The sequence below is a fragment of the Drosophila elegans genome, unplaced genomic scaffold (assembly GCF_018152505.1).
Source record: "Drosophila elegans isolate 14027-0461.03 unplaced genomic scaffold, ASM1815250v1 contig_476, whole genome shotgun sequence".
Classification (NCBI taxonomy): Eukaryota; Metazoa; Arthropoda; class Insecta; order Diptera; family Drosophilidae; genus Drosophila; species Drosophila elegans.
Window position 1 is genome coordinate 12,976,848 of NW_024545863.1, and position 24,769 is coordinate 13,001,616.

The following is a 24,769-nucleotide window of genomic DNA, read 5'->3' on the forward strand; positions in this document are numbered from 1 at the left end:
TAGGCGCTAAACGAATTCGCTCCGAGCACTTTCACATGGGGATGGCCAAGATGGGTGTTCGCCAATAGTTCATCCATTGTTTGGGCAAAGAAGTTGGCCCCGATTTGCGTAGCGTTTTTAGAAAACATTGCTCGGACCATTGTTACACTGAGAGTGGTTATTGATTTTGCGGTCCCATAAACTGGCTTTCATTTCGTTTTGGCTTTTGAGCTTCTCAGTGGTTCAGTGGTTCGGTGGTTCGGTGGCTTGGCGGCCTGGTGGTCGGGAGGTGGGGCGTTTCCGCTTGTTAGCCACAAGTCAATGGCAAAGTTTGTCACCAGAAATTAATAACAATGTGACGCTCAGTTGGCCAATTCTAAGCGAAGACTTTCTCATGCGTAAACCGGCCAACGAAACCCGTTCACAGATCAAACGCTGCACACTAATAAATAAGTGAAAATGTGCTTACACTTAGCGCTGCTCGAAAACTAGTTCAGTTTGAATATTTATAGAAATCGAAAATGCTCGACAGATGTGCACAAATGAATGTTGCATGTTTCACTTTGTCGCTGTGCTCGGAATCCCTAATCCTTAAATCCCCTCATGTGCAATGCAGAAAGACAGCTCCCAACAGCCATTATTGGCTATACAAAATGGACTGAATTCCATCGACACAGAAAAGGAAGCGATTGTCCTGTGGGTTCTTTCGATTCAATGGCAGTCGAGCATGTTTGGTTTGAGCCATGAAACCCACAAGTATATTGCAATGCCACCAATAAAAATAAACTTACCAAAGTTTGCAACCAGCTCTTTTGCCAAGAAAATTACACAACGTTTCCATTTGATTGCCAAGTTTTTCCCCAACTGTGGTTAAAGTCAACATATATAGTTCTATCAATTTCAAAATGCATATTTAATGAGCTAACTGTATGTAATAGTCTCAACTACTAAAATAAATAGTAACTTTAGAAACTTGCACAATCTGGCCAATTTACGCATTTAAATACACTAAAATTTCTCCGAAAACTGTGATGCTAAAAGCAGCAAGTTGTTCAATGATGTAACGTTGGACTTATTAAATTGTATGCCTCCTCATTATGGAACGTTAAATGTCATTATTATGATAACATTGATTCTGTAATTTGATTATGCCTACCGCTCCACCGATTTTAAGTTTATTAAATTTCGAAATCCATACTTGTTTAGCAATTTGCGATGTTAATTATTTTGAATCGAGCGCAAATTGCGTGGGGAAGCTCAGTGTTTCAAAAGTTTAACCGACGCTTCTGGCAGGGAAAAACACACAGATAAAAGTTGTAACAAATTAAGTTAAGTTTGCGGCAACTCTTGGTCAAGTTTTTGCAACAGAGATCCACACAGCTTCCCTCTTGGGGCACAGAAAATCGAAAGTTCGACTTAGCCAACGACTGACTGACTAAGTGACCGCTTTCCGTTAGCATATGGTGACTCTTGCTTAGCGCCATGACTTGACGAGTTTCCAGCGATTCATATACATATATCCACATGCAAAATTGACATGCAATTTCACGGCGACAGGGTTCGTATTTTTTTAATATTTTGTGAGCTGTCCGGAGAGCAGCAGTTTTCATTAGCGACTAATTTCCCGTGTGCGAGAGAAAATGACTACTCACTGATGCGGATATACACTGCGAAAATATTCTATGGATGTAAATATAATTTATTTACATGCTAAGCAAATATCATTTTATTTTGTTGTGATAGTTATCTACAAGGATATGTCAAATTTCATGATTTATTAAATCGAACTCACAATTGTTTTTACTGTTGCAACCCGAGATTGTTAAGATCTGCGCTATCCACACTTTTTGTGGAAACTCCAATTAAATGTTAATTAATATAATATTTTATTTAAATTCGCCAGCTATCATAGGTTTTAAAAGCATCGTCAAACAACAAGTTTTTACAATCTAATTGAAAATATAATAGAAATTATTTGTATTTTATAAACTCGCTTGCTAGCATATTTTTAAATAAATAGTTTAAAATGACTTTTGTACCTCATATACTACTATCAGCATATTTGTTAAGTTCCGGGTTTGTTAAATGTATTTGTCTAACCCAACTAAAAATATTTTGACGCACACCATACTTGTGTTATGAACGCATCAGTAAGACAATGTATAAAAAAAAAAACAAAATATGTATTTACAGCCGCATTGCTTATTATCGACTGGTAAAACATTTTATATAAATAAACATACTAGTACAAATGAGCCCATAAGCGAAAGATGCCAATTTTCTGACGGTGTAGTTGACGGCGTTGTCACTTGGCTTTGCCGCCAGCTGTTGCCTTCAGCTTTTGGGCCGGCTCAAAGACTTGGCAGACGGCGCTCTTAAGCCGCTCTTCGCTACGTAAGCAAGGCGGTCCGCTCACGTAGCGTAGCGCTACGTAAAGCCAAACTGGTTGATTGCACCCGCCGTTTGGCTTTCGCCCGGCAGTCTAAATCTTCGCGAGCTGAGCGACAGACGCAAGCGCGCGAGCAAACCGAGTAAAAGCTAGCTAACGATCTCCAATCCCCATCGATTACAATAACTGCCAAAATAGTGGCAATCAGCGGCGTGTGCTGCACCAGTTAAAAGTGGGGTCCATTGTTTGCACGGGCAAACACACGGCAAACACAGTGGATTAAAGTGCTGTTAAAGTGAAACGAGCTGCGGCAATTGCATTGACAAAGGAAGTGAGCGCAGTGAGTGAACGGGTTTCGGCCAGTATTTTCACCTGGCCAAATCGGAGAGCCGACGCAGCACGGCAGTGAATGCAATTCCGATTTCGAAATACACAGAAACGAAAGTCTGGCGAAGAAAGTTCTTCGCCGAATGCAAAAATATAATTACCACACAACTTAAACTCCTGGAGGAATTACCCAGCCTTGCCAGCGAAAAGGTAAATTGAGTTGTTATTGATGACCGCCAGTGAGTGGCCTCATTAATCACCAGTGAGACATCGATCCTCCATGCAGTCTTTATTCACGAGTCTTAATTCGAACAATTAATGAGGTATTGCCTGCGCTGGGAGAAGGTTGTTGCCGTCGACAAAACAGAAAAGAAACCGATTGTTAGCATTTCCCTGTCGACACTGTTGTTGCTGTTCAGAGCCCCATTCATTTTGCTGTCCCTCCGCATTTGTATCGCCGAATCTTCGAAACTACGAGTCTCACACTGTGTAGGCATGAGCTGGCCGCTAACTTAATAGAAAAGCTAGGCGGCTGCGTAATTAATTGTCGAGAGATGTTATGCAAGCCGAGCAGCTGGCCTACCCCAACTGGCCAAAAGGGAATCATCTGCTCAGCAGGGCCGGCAATCGAAGCGTCGCCAAATGTTCAACGATACTTTCTTTTTTCGGCTCACAGCGCGTAAAAATGCGTCGAAGAAAGCCCTCGTCTCAGTCGATCAACTGCAAAGTTATGAAAATGATACGAGCGGAGGAGTGAACCACACAGAGACAAATTAAAGACTTGATTTTTACGGATCAAAATGCCATTGTGGAAAATAATTTTTTTCTTGTATAAACCATCTTTAAACGAACTAGATAATCTGGGATTGCTTTAGTGTTTGGTTACATTGCAATATAATTTATAACTTTAATTAAATTCAAATCGTACATTAGGCTTTAATTTCTACTGCTATGTACTCATAACAAATAACATTGTAAAAAAACATAAGTTCTTTATATGCAAGATGGTTGTTTCTTTATTGTCGAAGACTCTGTGTATGGGTGTTCTAAATATCTAATTTCTCAAAACTAGATACACGTTTTTGCTTAAAAAAGAAAATAATTAAATACTTTTACCTAAGAAAAACTCGTGATAAATTTAAATTCTCTGTGCAACTATCATGGCATTTAATAGGACTGCAGAGCACAAACTCGTATTAATTTGCAGCTGCTCACTGGAATTGTGGTTAGTGGTGCAGTGGTGCCGGTTAGTGAAATGCGAGTGGGCTGGGAGGCAGATGCAGAGGTGCATCCTCGCGAGTCATGAGTGTTTTTCCGCCCCACTCCCACTTTCATTTTGCCAGCTCTTAAATCTCGCTGGCTGGAGAAGCAACTTTCCTGTCGAGAGCACTCATATCAACCGACAGCTGCAGATGCAGACCGCGTTCACACATGTTTTCCATATGGAAGTGCTGTCGCTCGACATCCTCGCAAGATGGGTATGTCAAAATGGTTTCACGGGCACTTGAGTGCGGTTTGAATTGGCGGTGATTTAAAAGTCGTTTGGATAGCGAACTACAACAGAAGGCAGTGATTGCATCACTCGCCGACTGCGAGCGATTTTAATTTGCTCTTACAGCACCGACTTAACGACATGAATAGCAGTCGACTTTCTAAAGTCCAGGGGAATCGCAGTCGAATCGCAGAAACACCACCCAGGTGCTGGGCACGCATGTAAATCACTAAATTCGAGTGAGTGGCAGTCGAGGAGCGAAAACGCCCCGTAAAACAATCAGCGCCTAATGGGCCTGCTAGCATTGCGGCCAAATTGGCGGCTAATTGGCGAAAACAACATTCCATTTGACTTGGCCCAGACTGATTGCATTGCCAAATTGTCGGGGATGTGCTGAGACCGAAAGTCCTAACCTGGAATCGATTAATGCCACTTCGAAAAGGCTGAGCCAAGTTCCTCACGTAGCAACCATTATTTCGCTTTCGAGTGAGAGCCGTTAAGCCGAGCAAACAGCTTGTTGAAGCCATTCTGGATTTGCCTGACAGTGTTTACCGTGTGTGACTTAATGTTCGACTCGAAGCTGCCAAAGGTTAAAAATTGACGAAGGTTTCGCGTAGTAATTTCTTATTCAATCACATTGGTATTCAGGTTTTTATCGCCATTTCTTCTCCAAAAAGTGAACTGGAGAAAGGTTACTTTAAGGAGCAAGCCATTGCAAGCTGTCGAACTGTCGTTGACAGTTATTTCAGAAACGTAAAAGCATGTATGAATATATGATACGTACAGCATTTATCTAAAATGCGCACACCATCACTAACTTATATACACCCACAAAAAATATTGGCAAAAGCGCAAAACTGGAGTGAAGTTTTAGGTCATTTAGCCTAAAATAAAATTTGCGTTTATTTTAGGCTTTAATATTTGTGACCAATAAACTTGCCTTACTTTTAGGCAAAAGAATCTAATATATCCAAAGCCGAATAAAAGCCACAAATAAGCAATTAAGCCTTTTGATTGCCCTATTTTATACAAGTTAAGATGAAAATAAGCTTGTGAAAATAAAGACAATAATTTTGGCCCTTGGACAAAACCAAACTAAAGCATAGTTAGAGGTTTAGAATCTAATTTAAAGTGTCTATCCCTACAAAAGATAGCAACTGCATTCTGTGAATGAAAAATGGGAAAATTACCACTCCTATCTAGAATCAAGCTTGACTCGAAATTACCACAGAGAGTTGACCTTCTCGGTCATAATTCTCCATTTGTTCGGACAGTCGGACTCAATCTGTGGGTGCATGCACCTGCCATCCGACTACAACCAAATGGCCAAATGGCTTTCCCTGGGTCTCGGCCAACTTCTGGTCTCGGCCAACTTGTTCTCGGCGTTTGTTGGACTTAACAGTTATGTCACAAACTAACAGTTACGATGCAGCGCGTTTACGAGCATTTTCGACCGTTAGAGTACGTTGTTTGTCAAACTGGTTGTCATCTTCCAAGTTTAGTACTTTGTGAATTAGTGTGTTTTTTTTTTAAGAGTCGCTCGACGAGCGTGTCGCAAACCATGATGGCCAGCTTATTACACCCGTGATTCGTTCTTTTACGGAGCCAGAGCCAATGGTAATATGGGGCATGTGCGGTCGAGACATCGGCTTCCATTAGATCAGAACTCGGCAAACTTTTGTGACTTAATTGGGAAACTTCGCCTCGGATGAGCGCGGATGCATGGAGAACAGAGTAATATGGTAAAACCAGGGGAGACAGAAATCTGATTAAACGTTGCCTCCGCCCCTGCCTCTGCCTCTGCCGGCTCGGCTGCTCTGCAAAAAGTTTGCCTAAACTATATCAGAGCAGAATATCAGAGCATGAAGGTAGACCGAGCACAAACCATAACTAAGTCTAGCCAAAGGGGGGGCCGGGGTTCAAAGGGTTGGGGTGAGAGTTCTAATTGTAATGTTAAAAACTAATTTGCATGATGCCATTACCATTGCCATGGCCCAAACGCGCACACTCTGTGAATAATTAATTCAGCATTAGTGTTGGACCTATAAGCTGGCTAGAATAAATCTTAAATCGTCGGCCGGTACTTTTTTGATGAGATATTTTGACAGCCACCGCACAAAGGAATACTCCCCAGCAGAGAATGCTGATAAATGATGGTCCCTGATGGACTGGCAATGATCTTTATGTTTCCATTAGCGGAGCAGTGACTATCTCCCACAATTCCCGGATGCATCTTAATGCTCAAACAAAGCGAGTTGAGCGGTTTTGACGGGTACAAACAACCACACTGCAGCCATGGGAAAATTCCGGCCTTTAAAGCATCAAACTGGAGCTATTTTCAATCAGTCAAGACTCATTGAATACCATTCACTGAAGGCATTTAAAAGTACAAGCTCAAAAAACAAAAGCCATATTAATGGGAATTAACAGTGCCTTTCATGAATCTTCATTGCACTTCTGAACATTTTAGCTTAGACTACTTGAGAATTTTTTATATTTTTAATTGCTGCATACTGCGGTCGATGCGTATAAACAAAAGTTGTCCCAAAAAGCTATATACTAAATAACTTATTTATTTTTATGTTGTTATTTATCAGTTTTGTTATAAAATATTAATTTTACTAATAAAAAACATAATCTCATAGTATACATTCATTACAATATGGTTTAATTAGTAAAAGGTTTTTTTTTTATATTAATATTATACTTTCTGAAATATGCTTATTTCTATATATCTTTCCTTTATTATGTTTTCATTTATTTTTTTTTATAAAATCAAACACAATAATTATGCAGTAAACATAAACGTTACATGTTTACTACTTAACTATTATGTTTGATTTTCAATGAATTGTTTAACACCAACAACAAACTGATTTGCAGCCCTAATTGATTTTAAGATATAAGGTAGATTATTCCAAAGTAAAGTAATGATAATTTTAAACCAAAATAATGTTTATGCAAATAAGTCCGTTGGATAATTTTTTCTTAACAGGATCACATTAATATCAAAATAGTTGTATTTTTATGCAAATTTTTTGTTGGTGCACCAAACATAATTAACTGCAAGCTGCCAGCAAAGTTCTACGACTTATCCTCAATCTTTAAATATCCGCTCCAACAGTTTGGCTGACTTTCAAACTCGCTTAACAAAAACTTTAGTTTAATTTGAAAAAAATAGTCGGAGTAATCAGGCGTTCCATATCAGTTTGAGAGTGACATTACCCCTCACTCGACGATTTCCTAGCCGGGGTAATGAGCTTATAGATTCTTACCACCTGTCATTATGTGTTTTTCAATTAAGCTCACAGTCGACTGCAGGCGTCGACGCTTAAGCTTTGATGGCTGAACAAATGAATAAACAGCACAACAAGAAGTTCGCTGATTCGCTAAGTGCATCGCAATTGTTGAGCGCAATTTGCGGCTTTGCAGTCGGCAAACTCAGTTCTGTAATAGTTTTTCGAGCCATTGCCGCTCGTTGGGAAAAATCGAAAGTGAAAATGCAACACGAAAATAACGTGATCTGGACTGAGCTCTGAAGTCTCTGGTCTGAAGGAAGGTTGTTCCAACCCATCTGAGGCGCCCGAGCTGAGTAAACACAAACAAAACAGTGTACATTTTCACTTTTCCCCAGCGGGCGTGGATTTGGATATGGATGGAATATAGCAAATGCGATTGTGAATCCAAGTGCTGCATGGCATGCGGCGTGTCACAAAACGAGTGCGACGGATGGCAAAGGCAAATAAAAAGTGGGCGACGTGCTTTGTGTGCTGAAGAGGGACGGTTTTTGGCGGCGGAGGTTGCGGCTGGTGATGGGCACGAGCCCCACCAATTGTGATGCCCATCAAATGGAAAATGGCAAATCATTCACATTACCCAGCCTGATTAGCGCCTGGCTCCAAAACAAACAATATTGTTTAAAGTGCACTTCACAAAAATGTTTCAAAATTATTTACGGCAGCAATAATAATGAATGATTTAAAACTTACAGAGGTTCCCATATATTAAAGCTTGTTACAAACTATTTATTGTTCACATCACCCGTTAATAAAATAAATAAATGCTATGTACAAAATTAGGCTGGATGTAATTGAGCAAATGCTTATTTTCAATTGTGCATGGTTCGTTCTCCTTCAAATGTAAAATAAATATTTTATGGGCCTCAAAATCGTAAAAGGGTGTTTATTTAATGGACCAGCAAATTCGTATTTTTCGTGCTGCTTACCGCAACAAAAAATATTGATTTAAGTGCTTTGCAAAATTAGATAAAACTCACGCACAAGCGAGAAAATTGTGTGTAATTTCTAAAAAAGGGTAATCATTAGGCAAATTAAATTCATCTGACGTTCAATACAAAATAATTTGACTAAATTGGATTTAATTGTTTGCGAAATAAAAAACATCTTAAAATTATTACAGATTGCTCTTCAGAAAGTGAAGGGCTAAAAACGTGAACTACTTAAGGCTTGATCAATTTACAAATAAAATTGAAAGTTGAATTAAAAAAAATATAATTAAAAATTCGTCTTAATTTAAGGGTGTATTTAAAAGAAGTTTGAATAAGGAAACTTATATGCTAAAAGTTGAGACCTGCATATAATCACAATGACGTCTAAGCAATATGCATTTGAAAAAAAAAAAAATTTGCTAAGTATAGTTCGTCTTTTAAGATAATCAAATAGTATAATAGGTAAATAAAGTCTGAGCAAGCAATTAAGACATTCTACCAGAATGTTTTTTTACCTTAATTATTGAAATGGTGAAAAGTAAATGGATAAATGCAAGCACGTTTTGTTAAATCGCAAACACCTTTATAATAAATGTTTGTGGATTAAACAAGTTTATAATATAAAGCTTTTAACTGCGAGAGTCAAGTGGAAAATGTTTTCCAACTGTACTTTCATTCCGTTAGTACCTTTATCCCCTTCAAGGACGCACGTTATGCGCTTATCAGGTTGTGAATTTTTTTCCGGTTGCCAGTCACGTTCCAAAAAGTTATTTATTCGTGAGTTAACCGCGCTGAGTTCGCGAAAATTGGCCACAACTCCATCGCATGGAACAAGAGAAACCCCTTATCAACATGGCAATTATTCATTACAGGAAGCGGAGCTGAATCGAATCGAGTCCCTTGGCATGTGAGTGCAGCTGCAAGGCGAAGGATAATGAAAATGTGGGGTCAGGACATCGACGGAGCGAAATTAAAAGCAAACAGCCACAGAAAGCGGCGATGCAGTCCGCTGTTGTGTGGCTTTATCCTGCTCTGCAATGTGGCGATGATACCAGCAGATGTTCCCGAGTCGGGCGCACCCTATAGTCAACCCCTCACCACGATGGCAGGTCAGCCGCGCAACGACGACACCTTCCGACCCATCCTGCCCATCGACATCAGTCCGGAGTTCATCTCCCGCAACGTCTTCACCAAGTCGGGACAGTACAGGGTCTTCCAGCCGGCGGAAAGTGAGAGCGATCTCCGCCTGACTCTGGCCATGCGGCGCAGGAACTTCAAGCACCCATCGGAGCAGCCCAAGAGTTCCACAGCCAACTCGAGCAACAGCTCGGCCGCAATCGAAGCCGAACTGAAGGGCCTGGAGGATCTGCTGGTGGACTATGTGGAGCAGTTCTTCAGCCAGGGCAAATTCGAACCCACTCCCGGCTTGGTCCTAGCCCTTCAGCACAACCACTCGCACCCACAAACGCAGTCTGGAAAGCGCACCACGCGCAGCATTTTGGAGGACACCAATGTCGAGCTCAATGTTCCAAGAGCCTTCGAAAGTGCCCGGCTGCTTTTCTTCAGCGGTAAGTTACAGACCCAAGCCCATATGAAATCATATTATTATATACAATACGTATTAAAAAACATGATATAATATTAAAAATTTAAATTAATGTAAAAATTAATAAATTTCAAATAGTTCCTATTTGATTTCAATTAATTTTATTTGAGTTAAATATGGTTTAAGTTTCAATTAAATTTTCAGATATTTAAATCAAATCCGAATATAGACAAATAAAAAATTAAACAATTTATTAATATTTTCATATATTGAACAACTAAAAAAATCTTTAAATTGAATAAAAAATATTTGAATTTACTACATTTATTAGTGTAACTCTTTTAAATTCGGAACGTATTTTATTGCTTATTTTTTTAAAACCTTGCTTGACTCCACTCTACTCTACTTACTTAAAACAAATTTAAAGATTTTGAAAATAAATCTGTCTACCAAAGTGACCCGCAACACAAAAGATTATAAGATACCTCCCACTCACATTATGCAGAATATTTCCTCTAGAACCTTTTTTAGAGCTCAATCACATGCTTGCCAACAAAATATCAAAGTGCAGAGAGTCATTGGTGGAAGCACGCTTGGATATTAAAAATGTGCACCTGAAAGCAGGACTTATGTATTATATTTTTACTAACGACGTACCGATTTTCCACCCCACAGGCTTGAAGAAGGTGATGTGGCCCATCTACATGGGCTTGCAAGTGCTGAAGAGCGTGCTCTTCGCCATGTTCCTGCCGACCATCATAAGCAGTGTCAGCCGACTGATTGGCAAGGGTAACTACCAGTAGCTTATAGAACTTGAATAAATTTAAAAATGTGTATTCGCTTGGGATAGGCATCACATCCGGCTCGTCTGGCTCGGTGCCGTTGTTCATCCGCCCCATGGAACCGCCGCAGGAACTGGACTTCCGGGACAACAGCGTCAACTTCGATGACGACAGCAAGTTTTCCCTGGCCGACGAGGGCAAGACTCCGGCTGGCTACGAGTACAATGCAGGTGGGGCCATCGCAAATGGCGGGATGTGTTCTGATAAAACTGATTTAGCATATTGCTTACCTTGCAGAGGCTTCCCAGCAGCAGGCGCAGTATGCTCAGGTCAACGGAAATGCGCTCAATCAGGCAACCCTTTCGCGCTACGGCGGCCAGCAGATGATGCAGGACACGTACCTCAGCGCCCTGCAGAGCATTGGTGCTGCGTCCTTCAAGAACTCCCAGAGCATGTCGGGATCGTTCAGTGCCGGAGCTGGTGGTGGAGCTCCAGGGATGACGAAGAAACCCACGCCGGCGGTGATGAACACGTTCCAGAGCTTCCAAAAGGTGCCCAGCTCATCGCTGCTGCTGTCCAACTACGATCCCTTCTACAGTCCGCTTCTGTCGCGGTTGGACTCGGTGTTTGCCCAGCTAAAACTGAATCCGGAGAACGAGGCTTGCCGCGAGAAACTCATCTGCCTCATGTACGCCAACCCCGCAAAGTATGCTCCGTACAGCAACCTGGTTTCCGCCCAATTGAGCAGGTGAGTGTGATGTTCGCCCGAAAGTGTGCTGTGCTTGGGCAAATTTGAATGAATACAGTAGGGTATCGATTGCCAACTCGAAAACTAAACGCCCTTGAGCACATTTTTAAATTCAAAAATTAATAAGAAATTTTGACCCCATTATTGCTTACATTTTTTTAACTATACGATTTTACGTAAGTGCGAGCAATGAGAAATAAATAAAGAAAAGCAATGAAGATTTAAAAAGTACAATTTTGCTTATTCATTGGAGTTGACGACAAAACGGAATGAAAAAGCGAGTCTTAAATGTTTTTTAAATTTTTTTTTACCGTTTAAAGGTAACAACTGAAAAACTTAAAATGTAATAATTAACTTATATAGGTTTATCCAAAACGGAAATTGTAGATTTCATTTTTCCCCTCGAGGCTAAATCAGTAATTCAAAGTAAAATTTTTTGGATATACCATGTTTTTCTTTGGGTGTACTCAAAAATAAGTTTTTAAGCATGAATTCTGTTTGTAGAAATATACATAATAAAAAAAATAAGCTACCAGTTCTATAATTAATATGAGTTTAAAGATTAAGGCCTGTTCATGTAAAACATGAAACATACAAATTAAATTTTTTACAAATCTCCAATCCATTTAAATATTGAGTAGTTATTTTGATTGAAATATTGTTATTCATATTTTTTAAACTATAAACTTAAATGCAGTTTTCCTAAGTTGTATTCATGTTTATTTATTTATAAGTTATACTTTCGTATAACCAATTTTAACTGATTTTATCTCCACTTTTAGGGAACTGAACGAGTTGCGAAAACCGACCTCCGACAACCCGGATATCCTGCGGTTCTTCAAGTACATGCGGGCGGCAAAGGACGGCCAGGATGGCATCGACTGCGACGAGTCCTTCGCGAAGTGCAAGGAGCTGAAGGACTTCGAGAACCCGGCCATGCTGTCCACCTACAACGACATCAACAAGCTGGTCCAGGCCCGCAAACTGGCGTAGACGTTGACGGAGTCGCAAAGTCACACAGAATATGGCTAATGCTGATGCTGATTAAGGTCGAGGTGACAGCACAGTTCGCCGGAGTCACGTCAAAATTCCGTCTGACTGGGCGCCTGTCTTCTGGGAATGGGAGGTGTAATTATGCAAATCGTACTTTAGATAGGATAGCCTAGCCATATATAAGAGTTCGTTAGACGCTCCACCGGCGGCAGCTGTCAGCGGAGGATGTGGGGGTTATGGGCGGGGCGGGGGCGGGCTTCATTAAAACGCTGTAAATAGAAAACTTTGTTTTGTAGTTTAATTAGCGCGAACACCAATTACTGGATGATACTGTTATTTTTAGCCATTTAGACGAATTTCCTTAAGTATTTATTTCTAGCCTACGACTATGTTTAAACTTAACCTATCTATTTTTAAATATTTATTCTGTTGTTGTTATGCGATTAGTCAGCGAGAGTTGTTCAATGTCCTAAAATAATCAATAAATTTATGTTTGTCCACCAAGACTACTGGAGTTCAAATTTCAATCGGTTGCCATTCTCGTAAGCTTAAAGGATAACGCAAAGCTTATGTGATTCATTGAAAGTGGAAACAAGGAACATCGCCTTTAGGCCTTTTATTGATTTCAATTGATTGCAAGGAGAAACAGCATTTCTGACGACTTAAGCTTGGAAACACCTTTCCAGATTCATTGCAAATATTTGCATTGTACAGAAATCTCTACCAGGCCTGGAAAATCATGGAACCTAATTAAATGCAAACAAGTGCCTAAGATTCAGATGAGCATATTAAAGGGGTAAATAAAAGCGTCAGCATAAAGTGAAATTAATTAAAATTTAAATGAAATTAAAATGACCATTACTATAAAGTGTATTTGAAAAAAGGTATTTACAGGCATCACTGTATGTTGTATTTATCAAAAAAATTATTGTTATAAACTGGCTTAAAAATATTGATTTGTTTGGCTAAAAATTATCAGTGCTTATTTGGTTAAGCACAAAATCGCTGTAAGAGGCTTTGCAAATTTTTTTTGGGAAACCAATAGCCTGCACATATTTGGCTTAGCTCTTCTGCTTCTGGCTTTACTCACTGCAGTGAGAGATTTACGTGCATGCGGAGTGTTCATTCTATTTGCATTTTGTGAGGTTTCCCACTGGCCAAATCCCCTAAAGGACTGCCCAAGTGGATGATTCAATTACACGGCAGGGGGCAACATGTGCGGCACAAGAGAAGCAGGAAGCAGGACAGCTCATAGCCACGCCCCCAGGCGCCGCCACACCCTCGAACTGACGGAATCCATTTCCCCGGACGGACTTCTGTTTGCGGCCTTGTTTGCAGTTTGTGCCTCTGCTGACCGGCGAAAATCGGGAAATCGTGCGATTGTGGCAATGGGAAAATCCGCAGCAATACCGCCAGTTGTTTTGATTTTGTGGCTGCCAGTGGGGGAATTTTCCCAGTTGCACCACAAATGTTACCCCAGGAAATGGAGCAGAATGCAAACACCAGACCAGATGCAGGCTTCTCCACACGGTTTGTTCACATTTCGCCCTGACTTTAAACGTGGGCGTTACCGAAACCAGTTTGCAGTAAAAGTAATGACCGTCTGTGAGGCAAGAGGCCAAAAATTACATAATTCCCCAATGGCTGTGACGTACGTTTTCCCGGAATGAGTCACTTCAGCTTGTTCAGTTTGTTGTCTCTTTAAATCAAACTCGAATTAAAGCCAAGGCCTCGACGTGCGCCACAATAATTTTGGGATTTTCTCAAGGCACACGAACGCAGGCCCAGCCGGACGCAAATCGCACAGGTCGTTGTCTCTCACCCACGGAGCCACCGAGTCACTGAGCCACTGAGCCACCGAAAACCCGATCGGTTGATCGATCGGTCGGATCCACAACCTACCGCAAGTGCGAGCGTGTTGAGATCTGCCTCTTAGCCATCATCGTTGTGGGCCAGAAAGCGACGACAGCGTCTGGGCCATTGTTTCCATGTTGACTCTGTTTCAGCGCTCTGTCGACTGCTCCTCCGGCCACTTCTCGCATTTCATATAAAATCTTTGCCGGCCAGCAGCCTCGGCACAGTCGCTTTTGGCCAGCAGAAAGACAGAGTCGCTTGGGAAAAGCATTAAGGATACACACAACCACCAACAACCTCCTCAGGCATTTATAGGAAACAGCAAAAGGTAAACAGCATTAAAAAAACCGAAAAATATGATGTAAAACAAAGTGAAGTGAAGTGAAATGAACTGCAAAGAATTGTGTAATATGCAAAAGTAATGGATGTGGGAAACGCTAATATCGACAGTTTAAACAAGCGTTCAGTTTTGGTAAAGAGCCATTTAATAATTGAGTTATTCATAGTTCGTGGAAATTGATAAATCTCTCTAATAACATTTATTAGTGAGGTTGCACAAAAAGTAAAAGTCAATTTATATTTCTATTTTAAATATATTCAATTTTACAGTTCTGTGCAGATTAAAAGCCAATAACACTTTATTTTTAATTACTTTATTCAAATGAACTAATAAGTTGATAAAACATTTTCGGGAAATATAAATTGCGGGATAATTTGAATAACAAAATACATTAAATGGTTTTGGTTAGAGCAATTTAACATATTTAGCCAAATGTAAATCAACATGGTGAGCGGTTCAAGGGTGTACTTAAATTGTTGTATCTTCCAACCCGATAAAGCCATCATTTCCATATATCGCCATTGTAATTTCGCAATTTCGACCATCACCAGTCCGCATTTCATTGACCTTCGCTGGCGAATGTAAATGGCAAAGCAAAACAAAAACCAAAACAAACACGACATAGTGACCAAATTCGAAATTGCTTTCGACATCCCATGCGGAGACCATTGACTGCGCAAAATATTCGCCATGAATCATTAATTGATTCAGTAATCCATAAATCTTCCACATAAATATCCGAACTTTCTTATCTGCTTTCGGGCGCTCGTCATGTAGTTGCCATAAACTTTCCACTCCAACGCCATACAGCTTTCTTTGCGGCATACTATTTGGCGCAACAGAAACCTTTCTTCCGGACATTCAACTGACACTGAACTTCTTCTTAAAGAGAAGTCTTTGCGGACTTGGCCAAACCCCAAGCGGATTGCCACACAATCGTCGTGCTGATGAGTTCCAATCTGGGTTAGGTCCAAATAGGAGCGTAACGAAAGTAAAAGCGATTGGTCGAAAAAGTCCCTCGAGCATAACGAACTTTTCGTGTGCGATTTCAGTTCGTGCCCATCTTAATACAGTGGCCATTAAAAATATTCAAAGTGGCAATTTCCTTATACAACTTGAACTAAATTTAATCTTACCTTGTTTGCTTATTGAAATATTCAGAAAAATTTCGACGAATTCGATTGGTAATATCAACTAGCCATATTTTTTACATATAATTAATAAATTAATAGTAAATAGTAAATAAATAAAACCATCAATTCTATATTTATTTATGTATATTAGCATTTTAGTTAAAAATATTTTCATCCGCTAATTACAAGACTCCTTGCATTATTTTCCCCACTGTATAAATTGCGCATTAAGCACACTTTACTGCATTTGTGGCTGACCAGGCTTTGTCGACCTTTTTAAAAGCACATTAGGCATGCTGTTTATGCGCCTTAGCACGAAATTCAATTACGTGCATTTGCCGCCTCATTGCCGCCAAAGGGTTAAGCGGGCAAACCGGTCCGCCTGCATTTCACTTTAGGCCAGCTTCTTTTGTGGCTTTATCTGTGTTTTTGGGTGCAGAAAGCTCGCACCGAGAAATTTGAGCAAACATAAGTTAACAGTAAGCACCGAAGAGTAAAGAGTGACAAGCTGGCTTGAAAGCGAGAGTTATTACGTGTTTTGCGGCTAATTGCACAGTGTGCCATCGGGGCCTCAGAGCCATCTGAAAAGTGTGTCAGTTTTTAAGTGGATGGCCAGTCCGTTAGGCCAATAAGCAGTTGCCAAAAAAACTTGCTTTTATACACATACGATTGACGCTTGACGCTTGGCATCGCGTGTCAGAGCCGAAGAGGCTGGAATAATCGGGTGACTGAGAGAAAACTTCGGCGGCTGAAAAGAAAAATCGAATTTGTGCCAGCGACCGTGTCTCAAACCACTTCATCTTCTCCTGCTTGCAGCCATGGCAATGAGAGCGCTCGTCTTACTGGCCGTCCTCAGCTCGGCGGCCGCCGAAGGTCTCCGTTTACCGGACCAGCAGTCGTCCAACAACATCCAGCAGGTGTATGCACCGCAGCCGCCCATCCAGCAGGTCCAGCAGCCCCAGCAGCCCCAGCAGCCAGGAGTCGGCGAGGAGCGGGGAAGGTCCTCCCTGCTGAGCATCTTCGGGCTGGGGAACGACAATGATCCCTACCTGGCCAGGACCAACAGCAACTGCCTCGGCGGCGACCTCTCCGAGTGCTTCAAGACCCAGGCCCTCAACACCTTCGACGAGTTCTTCTTCAAGGACCAGTACAAGTGAGCAACTTAACTTTAATATTTTATTCAAACATAATCGCATAAAGTTACTTTACCTAGAAAAATTGCCTTAAGCATTTTAAATTCTTGATGACGCTTAGCAGCAAAGGAAAGTCATTCCTTTTCCTTCTTTTCTCGTTTCTTTCTATCTGTCCCCATTAAATGCAAATTTACTTCCATCTTTTCAAAGGAGTAGCATACCTTTCCAATGAAGAAAATATATATTTTCTGCAAGCAACTTAAACATGAAACCATCTGGTAGTGATATTCTTTATATATAGCACACTTAACGAAACATATTTTTCTTCTTCATACACCACTTGACAAGTATATGAATCAAGCTATCCCATTATTTTTCCAGGCTCACCGACTTTGCACGAGTGGTGCGAATGCCCGAGACCCAACAGAGGTCCCTGCTCCAGGAACCCTTCGAGTACTCAGAGGAGTCGAGGAGCGATGATGACCCATGGAATCAGCTGCTGAAATATGGACTGCGAAGGGCCGAACGGTAAGCTATCACAATTAGCCAAATGACTGCGGCTCGTGCCGGATGCAAATTAATTTTGGGCCGCGAAGTTGGCCGGGCTTATGCATAAAATATGAGATTTTTAAAAATATGTAAATGCTCATTCCTCGGCACGTTTCCTGCTCCTTTGCAGCTTCATCAAGTCCACGGCTCTGGAGGTCGAGTGGCCAGAAGAGCTCACCGAAGCCGGTCGTTACGAGGCCCGTTTCATCGGAAACGACATTGACGGCGAGCTGGACCTCATTGATGATGGACAGCGTGCTGGACATTTCTGTAAGTCTTGAATAAAAAGGGCATATTTTTAATGTCAAAGGCAATGAAGGAAAAAATTGGAAATGAGCAAGGAACAGCTTCCTGGCTACAATATTTTTCTTAAAGTCTTACAAATTAAAAAAGATGACCTAAATATTGAAGCACATAACTTTAATATTTGCTTTAAGCGCATATATTAACTTGAGATTTCCCCTTTGCAGCGCGCAAGAAGCTGAAGAAGATGATCATTCCTTTGTTGCTAGTGCTGAAGATCTTCAAGCTGAAGCTGCTGCTCTTCCTGCCCTTCATCCTGGGCATCGCTGGCCTCAAGAAGATCCTTGGCCTGGCCGCCATTGTCCTGCCCGGTCTGTTCGCCTACTTCAAGCTCTGCCGTCCGCCCGGTGGCGTCGGAGGAGCCTTCGGCGGCGGCCTGTCCGGCCTGTTTGGCAGCAAGAACACCTTCCCCGAGTACAACCCCCAGGGAGTGGGTGCTGCCACCTACTACCACCACCACGAGCACTTCGAGGGCGGCCATGGAGGAGCCCCAGGACCTTACTACCGCCAGGAGCCCAGCTTCGCCAAGCCCTACACCGATTACTACAGCAAAAGCTACCAGGGTCAGGGACAGCAGATTCAGGGGCAGCAGGTGGCCGGCAACTCGGTGAGCTTCGGGGATCCCCAGGAGGCGGCCTACAACGGCTACTATGGCCGCAACTCCGGCAAGGACATTGCCGCCGAGCAACAGCCGCAGAAGAGCTAACTCCGAGGACCCGGGACCACATTGTTATTTATGGGCCCTCGGCCTTGCTGCATTCCTATAAGAGTATTTATTACGCTAATTGTAAATAAAACAAAGTTTAAAATGAACCCCAATTAGTTTTGTGCTGAAAGGAAAGGAAACAAACCATTGATGTTGCGGGGCGAGTCTGGCATTTTCCAATTAATGGCAAAAATTTCACTACGAAATGCTTCTCCAAACTCGGCGCTTGCTCTGCTTTTACTCACACCAAAGCCGATACAAATAAAATGCAGCTTTTAATTAAGGCAATGAAATGCCAAGGCGAGAAACTGAGGAAAAGTGGACTGGCGTGTTTTTTGGTTTTGCTTTTTCTGATCGAGGGCTGCCAGAGAGCTCGGCAAAATGGTAATAAAACATTTTAAGGCCAAGGCTTAAGTTGTTAAAGCTCTCGTTTCAAGTAATCTCGTTTCACCGTAATTTTTCCTGTTTCGACAATATTCTGTGGAAAGAAAACGGATTTAAAAATGAACAATTTGGCAGCCAGGACCAAGCTTGTTTCGTTGTTATTAAATTATGGGCTTGAAAATATGTTTTTAGAATTTTTGGGTTTTGTTTGTGCTATATTTTCATATGCATATTAAATACTTGCTTAAGGGGATAGCCATTGATCTGATTTAAAAAGTCTATAAAGACAAATATATTAAAATAAATGTATTTATTTAAATATTATGTTTGTGCCGTTTAGCCAGAAAAGCCTTAGACGTTAATCTATTTAGCATAATTATTTAGAAAATCTAACATTAACAAACATAACTTTGCAATTTTTTTGATGGTTATACTTAAGTAATGATCCCTGCTAACCATAATTAATTGATTAAAAAAATGTGTAATTCTAGAAACTTTAGCTTTCGGAAGATTAAAATTTACCCATTTAACACAAATTATAGTTACTTTTATCGAAGTCTCCTCAAAACGACTCAAACTTCCTCCGATTGGCTTGGCCAACTTCAAAGTCAGTACCAAAAGCGAGGCAGCTAGATACATTGGTAGCTAGGCAGTCGAGAAGCCTGCGTCTGGCGTTGTCAACACCGTTGGAGGAGTCGACTGGCCTGGACCACATTTTCCAAAAGAAAGCGCAGCAGCCGCTACCACTGGGCCTCCATGAGGCTTGCTTCAGATTGAGAAATTGTTATGACTCCAGCCGGGGGCCAGTTAAGCACTAACACAGAAAAAAATTGAAAAAATTTCTTGAGTTCCATATTTAGATGTACGTTCGTCAATCACATTAGGGAGTTTCCATAGAAATTTCGAGTCACCTTGCATACATTATTTAATTTAAGGGTTTAGTTATTCCATTTTAAATTCGGCACATTATTGTTGTTACTTGTTACTCTTTAATCATTAAATTAATGCTATAAAATAAAACACTTTTTGTTATTTTTCAACCGACGTATTTTGTTTTAAGCGTCTTTAGTACAACAATTGATAGCACTATCGATACTAACGATTTAGCAAAAATCTATTGTTTTGGCGCACCAGTGATACTATTTCTCTTGAATAATATTATTTGATTGTGCTATAGAGTTGTTAATGTCTATTGCGTTATATTTCTGGGAACTTGCTTTCAACTTTCGCAAGCAAATTGCTTTTTCTTAAGGTTATAAAGACGACCTTAGCAAATATATTTGGAGAGGTACAGCAATAACCTTTATTCAAGTAACATGTGAAGGTAAACATTGGAAATGCATTTCTCATTTTTTTCCAGTGCGGTTGTTGCCTCAAGTGGCCTGGGCGGACGCAATTGGCGTTTGGTGTGATTTGATTTGGGAGCTGCGATCGGAGGAGCAAAACGGTTTATGGACAGATCGGCTAGCGGTTTTCTGCGACCACATGAGCACACCACTTTCGTGGCCAGGCGACCCACTTTGGTGGATCACTGTCCAGCCGGCTAGCCTACTTCCAGATCGGTGAAAATTCTGTGGAAATTCGAGCGTCTCTTGCGGCTGGCCGCCAATTTTCGGTGTGTGCAATAACTTTGGTCTTGGCGGGGAAATTGATTGAATTTCCTCGGCAAATGTCCAGCGGACGTACAACCTGTTGGGCCGTCACGCCCACGGGACACGGATGGATCCGTAATAAATGCAATAAATTACACTTGCTCTTAATCTGTTCCGGCTAAAAGCAAAAGGCCCGGGAACATGCATCTCGCGTGTGGCGGGTTTAAATTGCTTGAGACAAAGGGCGGTCCCTCAGCGGTGGGAAAAAAAGAGCTCGAGTTTTCACCGCATCGCAGCAGTTGATAACCGCAACGGGGGTCGGAAAATGTATTGCAATAACCACACAAGACGATTAAAAGATTAAACTTTAATTCTGAATAAAAGTGTATTGGAATATTTAACAAAAGCAAATGTTTACAAGAGGAATAATTGCATAAAAGGTCAAACTAGTTTACCACTACTAGTTTACTAGAATTGCAACTATGATTTTAATCATTCTGGATTATATAATTTTGTTTGTTGTTCAGATATTCAATATATAACCAGACATTTTTTAAATATTAAAATATTATCATTATGTACTTTATTAAAAAAAAACTGTTATATAGGAATATAAAACATAGATTTCTTTATAAGCAATCTGGACTAACTTAACTTAAGTCGCTTGAATTATCGAATAAATAGTCAGATGTTCAGCCATAACCCACATAAAAGCAAAAGTTCTTAAAAATATTATTGAAGCACAATTCTTAAGCTGGATAAAAAACATAACATAGTCGGCCAGGACTAGTTTAAGTTTTCTATACAATTCCATCATGAAAATATATAAATACTAAATGTTGCCAACAAATCTAAAAGTTTATTGTACAATTTTCTGGATTTAAGTTTATAGCTTGACAAACTAAGATGCCAAGTTTGCCCTTTAAGTCGCGCCCCTGTCATTGGATTCTCCGTGGAATGAAGAGCCTTTGACTAATTGGCCCAACTGAAAAGTTTTCAGGTTTGCATGCGTGTTGTCAATGGCACTATAGTTTTCGCTGCCAACTCTCTGCCTCTCTCTGCCCACTTTTCCAGCCTCTTTTCCGCACCAACCACAATAGTGTGGGAAAATTGGCCTCTTTGTTGTTGGGAATTAGGTCTGTTGTTTACTTTCAACTGGCTGTGTTTTTGTTGACGACCCTCGCTGGCAAAGACAACAAAGGCAGAGCAGAACTTGTCGTCGAAGAAAATGGGTGGCAGAATGTGGTGGCAAGTTCAGAGACAAGGCCAAAAAGAGCCAGCCTCCGAAACTCGCCGACTCGGAAACTGGCCAAACGAGTGTGGCTTCAATCAAGGAGCTGGTCTTTTTGGCGACCAGTTTCAGGTGCAAAGTCAACATCGAGTGCCTGCAAAAACAAACGCCGGCGTCGACTGCGGCAGAGACCTGTATTGTGGTTGCAGCGCATTTGGCCGCTTTTCATATAAAATCGAATTCACTGGCGGAAAATTCGCATTAGGTTTTCTATCAAGGCGACGATGTCAACAGCAAGAGCGTAGCACTTCCAGCAAAGCGAAGACGCGGTCGTTTGTGAGAGTGTGTGTGTTTGGAGCAGAAGGATACGCCCAGGAAATATACCCAAGATACGTGTGTGACACCCAGTGAAACCCAAAAAAAAAAAAAAAAAACCAACCACGAACTGAACGTTATAACAAAGAACGGGTCAAGCAAACCAAAAGACGAAAATCGAGACCCACAATGCAAACATTTAAGGTCTGCGCGCTGCTGGCGTTATTTTTCGTCCTCGTTTCCGCCCGCGGCAGCAAAAGGCGGGATGGCCCCGTTACGGTAAGGAAATGACCCCCAGAAAGTCCGGAAAAGTTGAAAAAGTTAACAAAGTGCTTGATAGAACGGGCATTAATTGTCAGTGACAAGGATAACGTTTTGGCCCACAGAAAAACAGAGCCAGTGTCCTTTACTTTGGCCGCCCGAATTTATGGCCTTATCTGAAAGTTCACCGCCAGTATTGCCAAAGAAAATTTTCAAAGATTAAAATTCAAGCATGGTTGGGTATTTAGTCCTCTAACAGGACGAGACCTCAAAATGCCGACCTCAGTAAAATTTTAAGATAAGAGAAATTAAGTTCAAGTGCTTTTAATATATTAATTTTGCTATAATATTTTTTAAACAAAATTACTATGATTAAATCATTGTCCTTTAAAAAAAAATATAAGCAGCCTTGGCAAATACCTTCCTTACTAAGTAGACGCCTTCTAAATCATCTTCTAGAACCAAAGCTTTTTTTGAGTTATTTATGAAGGTTGCTTATATAGTTCCCAACAGAGTTTTTGTAGGACTAGTTCGAAATTATATAAATAAATTATATAATTATTATAAATTATGAAACACTTATTCTTCTTTCAGATTACGGACAGCGAGCGCCGGAATATTGAAGATTTCCTCTTGGCAAAGTTGAAACAAAACTGCAGGCAGGAGGACGATCGAGCCTGCAGGATGATCAAGATGTCAATTGTAATGAACCACCTGTACCTGAACACCCGACTTGATCTCGGCGACCGCGTTAAGGTCACGGAAAACTGGTGAGTTGGGAAGTTTTATCAGCATCAACCAAATATATAAGTGAGGGCAAATAATTGATAAGAAAGTCCTCGCCTTAATGTTAAAATGAGGATCAAAATAATATATTGGGCTTTAAGATTTAAAAATTATGCCCATTGACACAACAAAGAATGCACATAGTTTAAATAGAACAAAGTTCAAATAACATAAATTAGTTACTAGTAAAATTCTGGACATACCTATATTATTTCTATGACAGCCTTACAATAAAGTCATCCGTTTTTTACAAAATTTAAACTGCAATTTAGAAATTTTAAGACTTTGCAATTTTTAAGTATCTAAGAATAATGTTTCAAAGCCTTCCTAGACTATATTCTTCCAATATCAATTTTTTTCATTATTTTCAACTTTATAATTTTCTGTGCTATTTTCAAGAATTTAAAGTGAAAAGAATTAGGCGACGCTGGTAAAAATGTTATATTTTAAGAATACAAACAAAATCTTGATGAACTAAGATAGTAGAAAGATCTCAAAAAAATAATAATATATATATTATAACAAAATTTTGAAAAATACCACACATCTCATAAAATACCCTTTGCATGAAATTTTATATCTTTGGCTAAGCTATTGAAAAATAAATGCAAATGAAATGAAGTCGATAGAAGTCGTTCAATTCTGTGGCTATATGTCAGTAGTGTTCTGGTCTCACTCTAAAAGTGCGAGTTGTCACTACATGTACTGCCGTCCAATGTGATGTATTGATTAGCTTTACTTTTTAATTCATATTATTGCAGGAATATCTCGATGGTGCCGGATGACCCGGAGGTGGACCAGCTGCTGTCCCGCTCCATGGGCTCCGACGAGGAGACCTTTGCCCTGCTGATGGCCAACAAGCTGTGGAAGTTCATCCGTTCGCGTTCGCTGCGCTACAAGTTCTCGGAGAACGCGGACTTTGTGATGAACAGCGATCCGGAGGGCAGCTTGAATGTGGGCGTGTCCGTGCGCCCCCTGGAGGCGTTGCAGGAGGGGCGTGGCAAGATGAAGAACATGGGACCGCTGCTCATGATGATGGCGGCCAAGACGGGAATGGTGGGAGCTCTGCTGCTCAAGGGTCTCTTCCTGCTGGCCGGAAAGGCGCTGATTGTGTCGAAGATCGCCCTTCTGCTGGCAGTGATTATTTCGCTGAAGAAGCTGCTATCCAGCAAGAAGACCATCGTGGAGGTGCCGTCGCACCACGACAGCTACAGTTCCGGGTGGTCGAGGGCCTTCGATGGGTTCGTGGAGGGTCTGGTGGACGTGCCCGCCGATGTTTTGGCCAAGGAGGTGCAGCTGCCCCAGGAGCAGGCCCAAAACCTGGCCCAAAACCTGGCCTACAGTGGCCAGCAGCCGGGGAAAGTGGCGCAATAAAGCTAGTTGCTAACTAACCTGTTATGTATGTCATTAGATCAGGAATGAACTAAATTGGGTTTTCCGCTAACACTTTCCTGCTGGCTTGGGGAAACTCCTCTCACGCTCTCTCTCTCCTATCTCTCTCTGGATCTCTCCACTTTCACTACTTTCCCCTAGAATTACACTCTCTCTCTGCTACTGACACTCTTGCAACTCTTTGTCATTCTCTGGTTCACTTTCACTTCTCCGTTTTCTCAATATTGCTCATTCTTTCATTTGTAATTAATTTACACTTAATTTATTTATTTATTTATATTTATTACCAAATAAAAAGCATACGCA

General features: G+C 41.0%; 3 protein-coding genes across 4 annotated transcripts; all 3 read left to right on the top strand.

Annotated features, from left to right (window-relative positions):
* The first annotated feature begins 2,476 nt into the window (after positions 1-2,476).
* On the top strand, positions 2,477-12,990 carry LOC108148388. The gene is made up of 6 exons (XM_017275415.2): positions 2,477-2,905; positions 9,288-9,983; positions 10,637-10,750; positions 10,812-10,973; positions 11,041-11,491; positions 12,274-12,990. Exons 2-6 carry the CDS (start codon positions 9,350-9,352, stop codon positions 12,482-12,484), a joined length of 1,572 nt encoding a protein of 523 aa, XP_017130904.1. The 5' UTR covers positions 2,477-2,905; positions 9,288-9,349; the 3' UTR covers positions 12,485-12,990.
* A 1,566-nt stretch (positions 12,991-14,556) lies between these two features.
* LOC108148416 lies at positions 14,557-18,609 on the top strand. Of its 2 annotated transcripts, none has more exons than XM_017275456.1 (5): positions 14,557-14,666; positions 16,628-16,964; positions 17,326-17,472; positions 17,624-17,763; positions 17,964-18,609. In XM_017275456.1, exons 2-5 carry the CDS (start codon positions 16,630-16,632, stop codon positions 18,500-18,502), a joined length of 1,161 nt encoding a protein of 386 aa, XP_017130945.1. In that variant the 5' UTR covers positions 14,557-14,666; positions 16,628-16,629; the 3' UTR covers positions 18,503-18,609. The 2 variants fall into 2 exon arrangements, with proteins under 2 accessions (XP_017130945.1, XP_017130946.1); XM_017275457.2 differs by lacking the exon at positions 14,557-14,666 and adding an exon at positions 16,281-16,535.
* Positions 18,610-21,274: 2,665 nt separating this feature from the next.
* LOC108148210 lies at positions 21,275-24,462 on the top strand. The gene is made up of 4 exons (XM_017275118.2): positions 21,275-21,478; positions 21,553-22,303; positions 22,880-23,055; positions 23,833-24,462. Exons 2-4 carry the CDS (start codon positions 22,214-22,216, stop codon positions 24,443-24,445), a joined length of 879 nt encoding a protein of 292 aa, XP_017130607.1. The 5' UTR covers positions 21,275-21,478; positions 21,553-22,213; the 3' UTR covers positions 24,446-24,462.
* Positions 24,463-24,769: the final 307 nt, after the last annotated feature.

What these genes read in the sequence shown, in the direction of transcription:
- LOC108148388 (XM_017275415.2), top strand. Translation starts at nt 9,350, where the DNA reads ATGAAAATGTGGGGTCAGGACATCGACGGAGCGAAATTAAAAGCAAAC. An exon ending in CCGGCTGCTTTTCTTCAGCG is followed by an intron (nt 9,984 to 10,636) that starts GTAAGTTACAGA and finishes TCCACCCCACAG; the next exon opens with GCTTGAAGAAGGTGATGTGG. An exon ending in CAGCCGACTGATTGGCAAGG is followed by an intron (nt 10,751 to 10,811) that starts GTAACTACCAGT and finishes CGCTTGGGATAG; the next exon opens with GCATCACATCCGGCTCGTCT.
- LOC108148416 (XM_017275456.1), top strand. Translation starts at nt 16,630, where the DNA reads ATGGCAATGAGAGCGCTCGTCTTACTGGCCGTCCTCAGCTCGGCGGCC. An exon ending in TTCTTCAAGGACCAGTACAA is followed by an intron (nt 16,965 to 17,325) that starts GTGAGCAACTTA and finishes TTATTTTTCCAG; the next exon opens with GCTCACCGACTTTGCACGAG. An exon ending in ACAGCGTGCTGGACATTTCT is followed by an intron (nt 17,764 to 17,963) that starts GTAAGTCTTGAA and finishes TCCCCTTTGCAG; the next exon opens with CGCGCAAGAAGCTGAAGAAG.
- LOC108148210 (XM_017275118.2), top strand. Translation starts at nt 22,214, where the DNA reads ATGCAAACATTTAAGGTCTGCGCGCTGCTGGCGTTATTTTTCGTCCTC. An exon ending in GGCGGGATGGCCCCGTTACG is followed by an intron (nt 22,304 to 22,879) that starts GTAAGGAAATGA and finishes TTCTTCTTTCAG; the next exon opens with ATTACGGACAGCGAGCGCCG. An exon ending in GTTAAGGTCACGGAAAACTG is followed by an intron (nt 23,056 to 23,832) that starts GTGAGTTGGGAA and finishes ATATTATTGCAG; the next exon opens with GAATATCTCGATGGTGCCGG.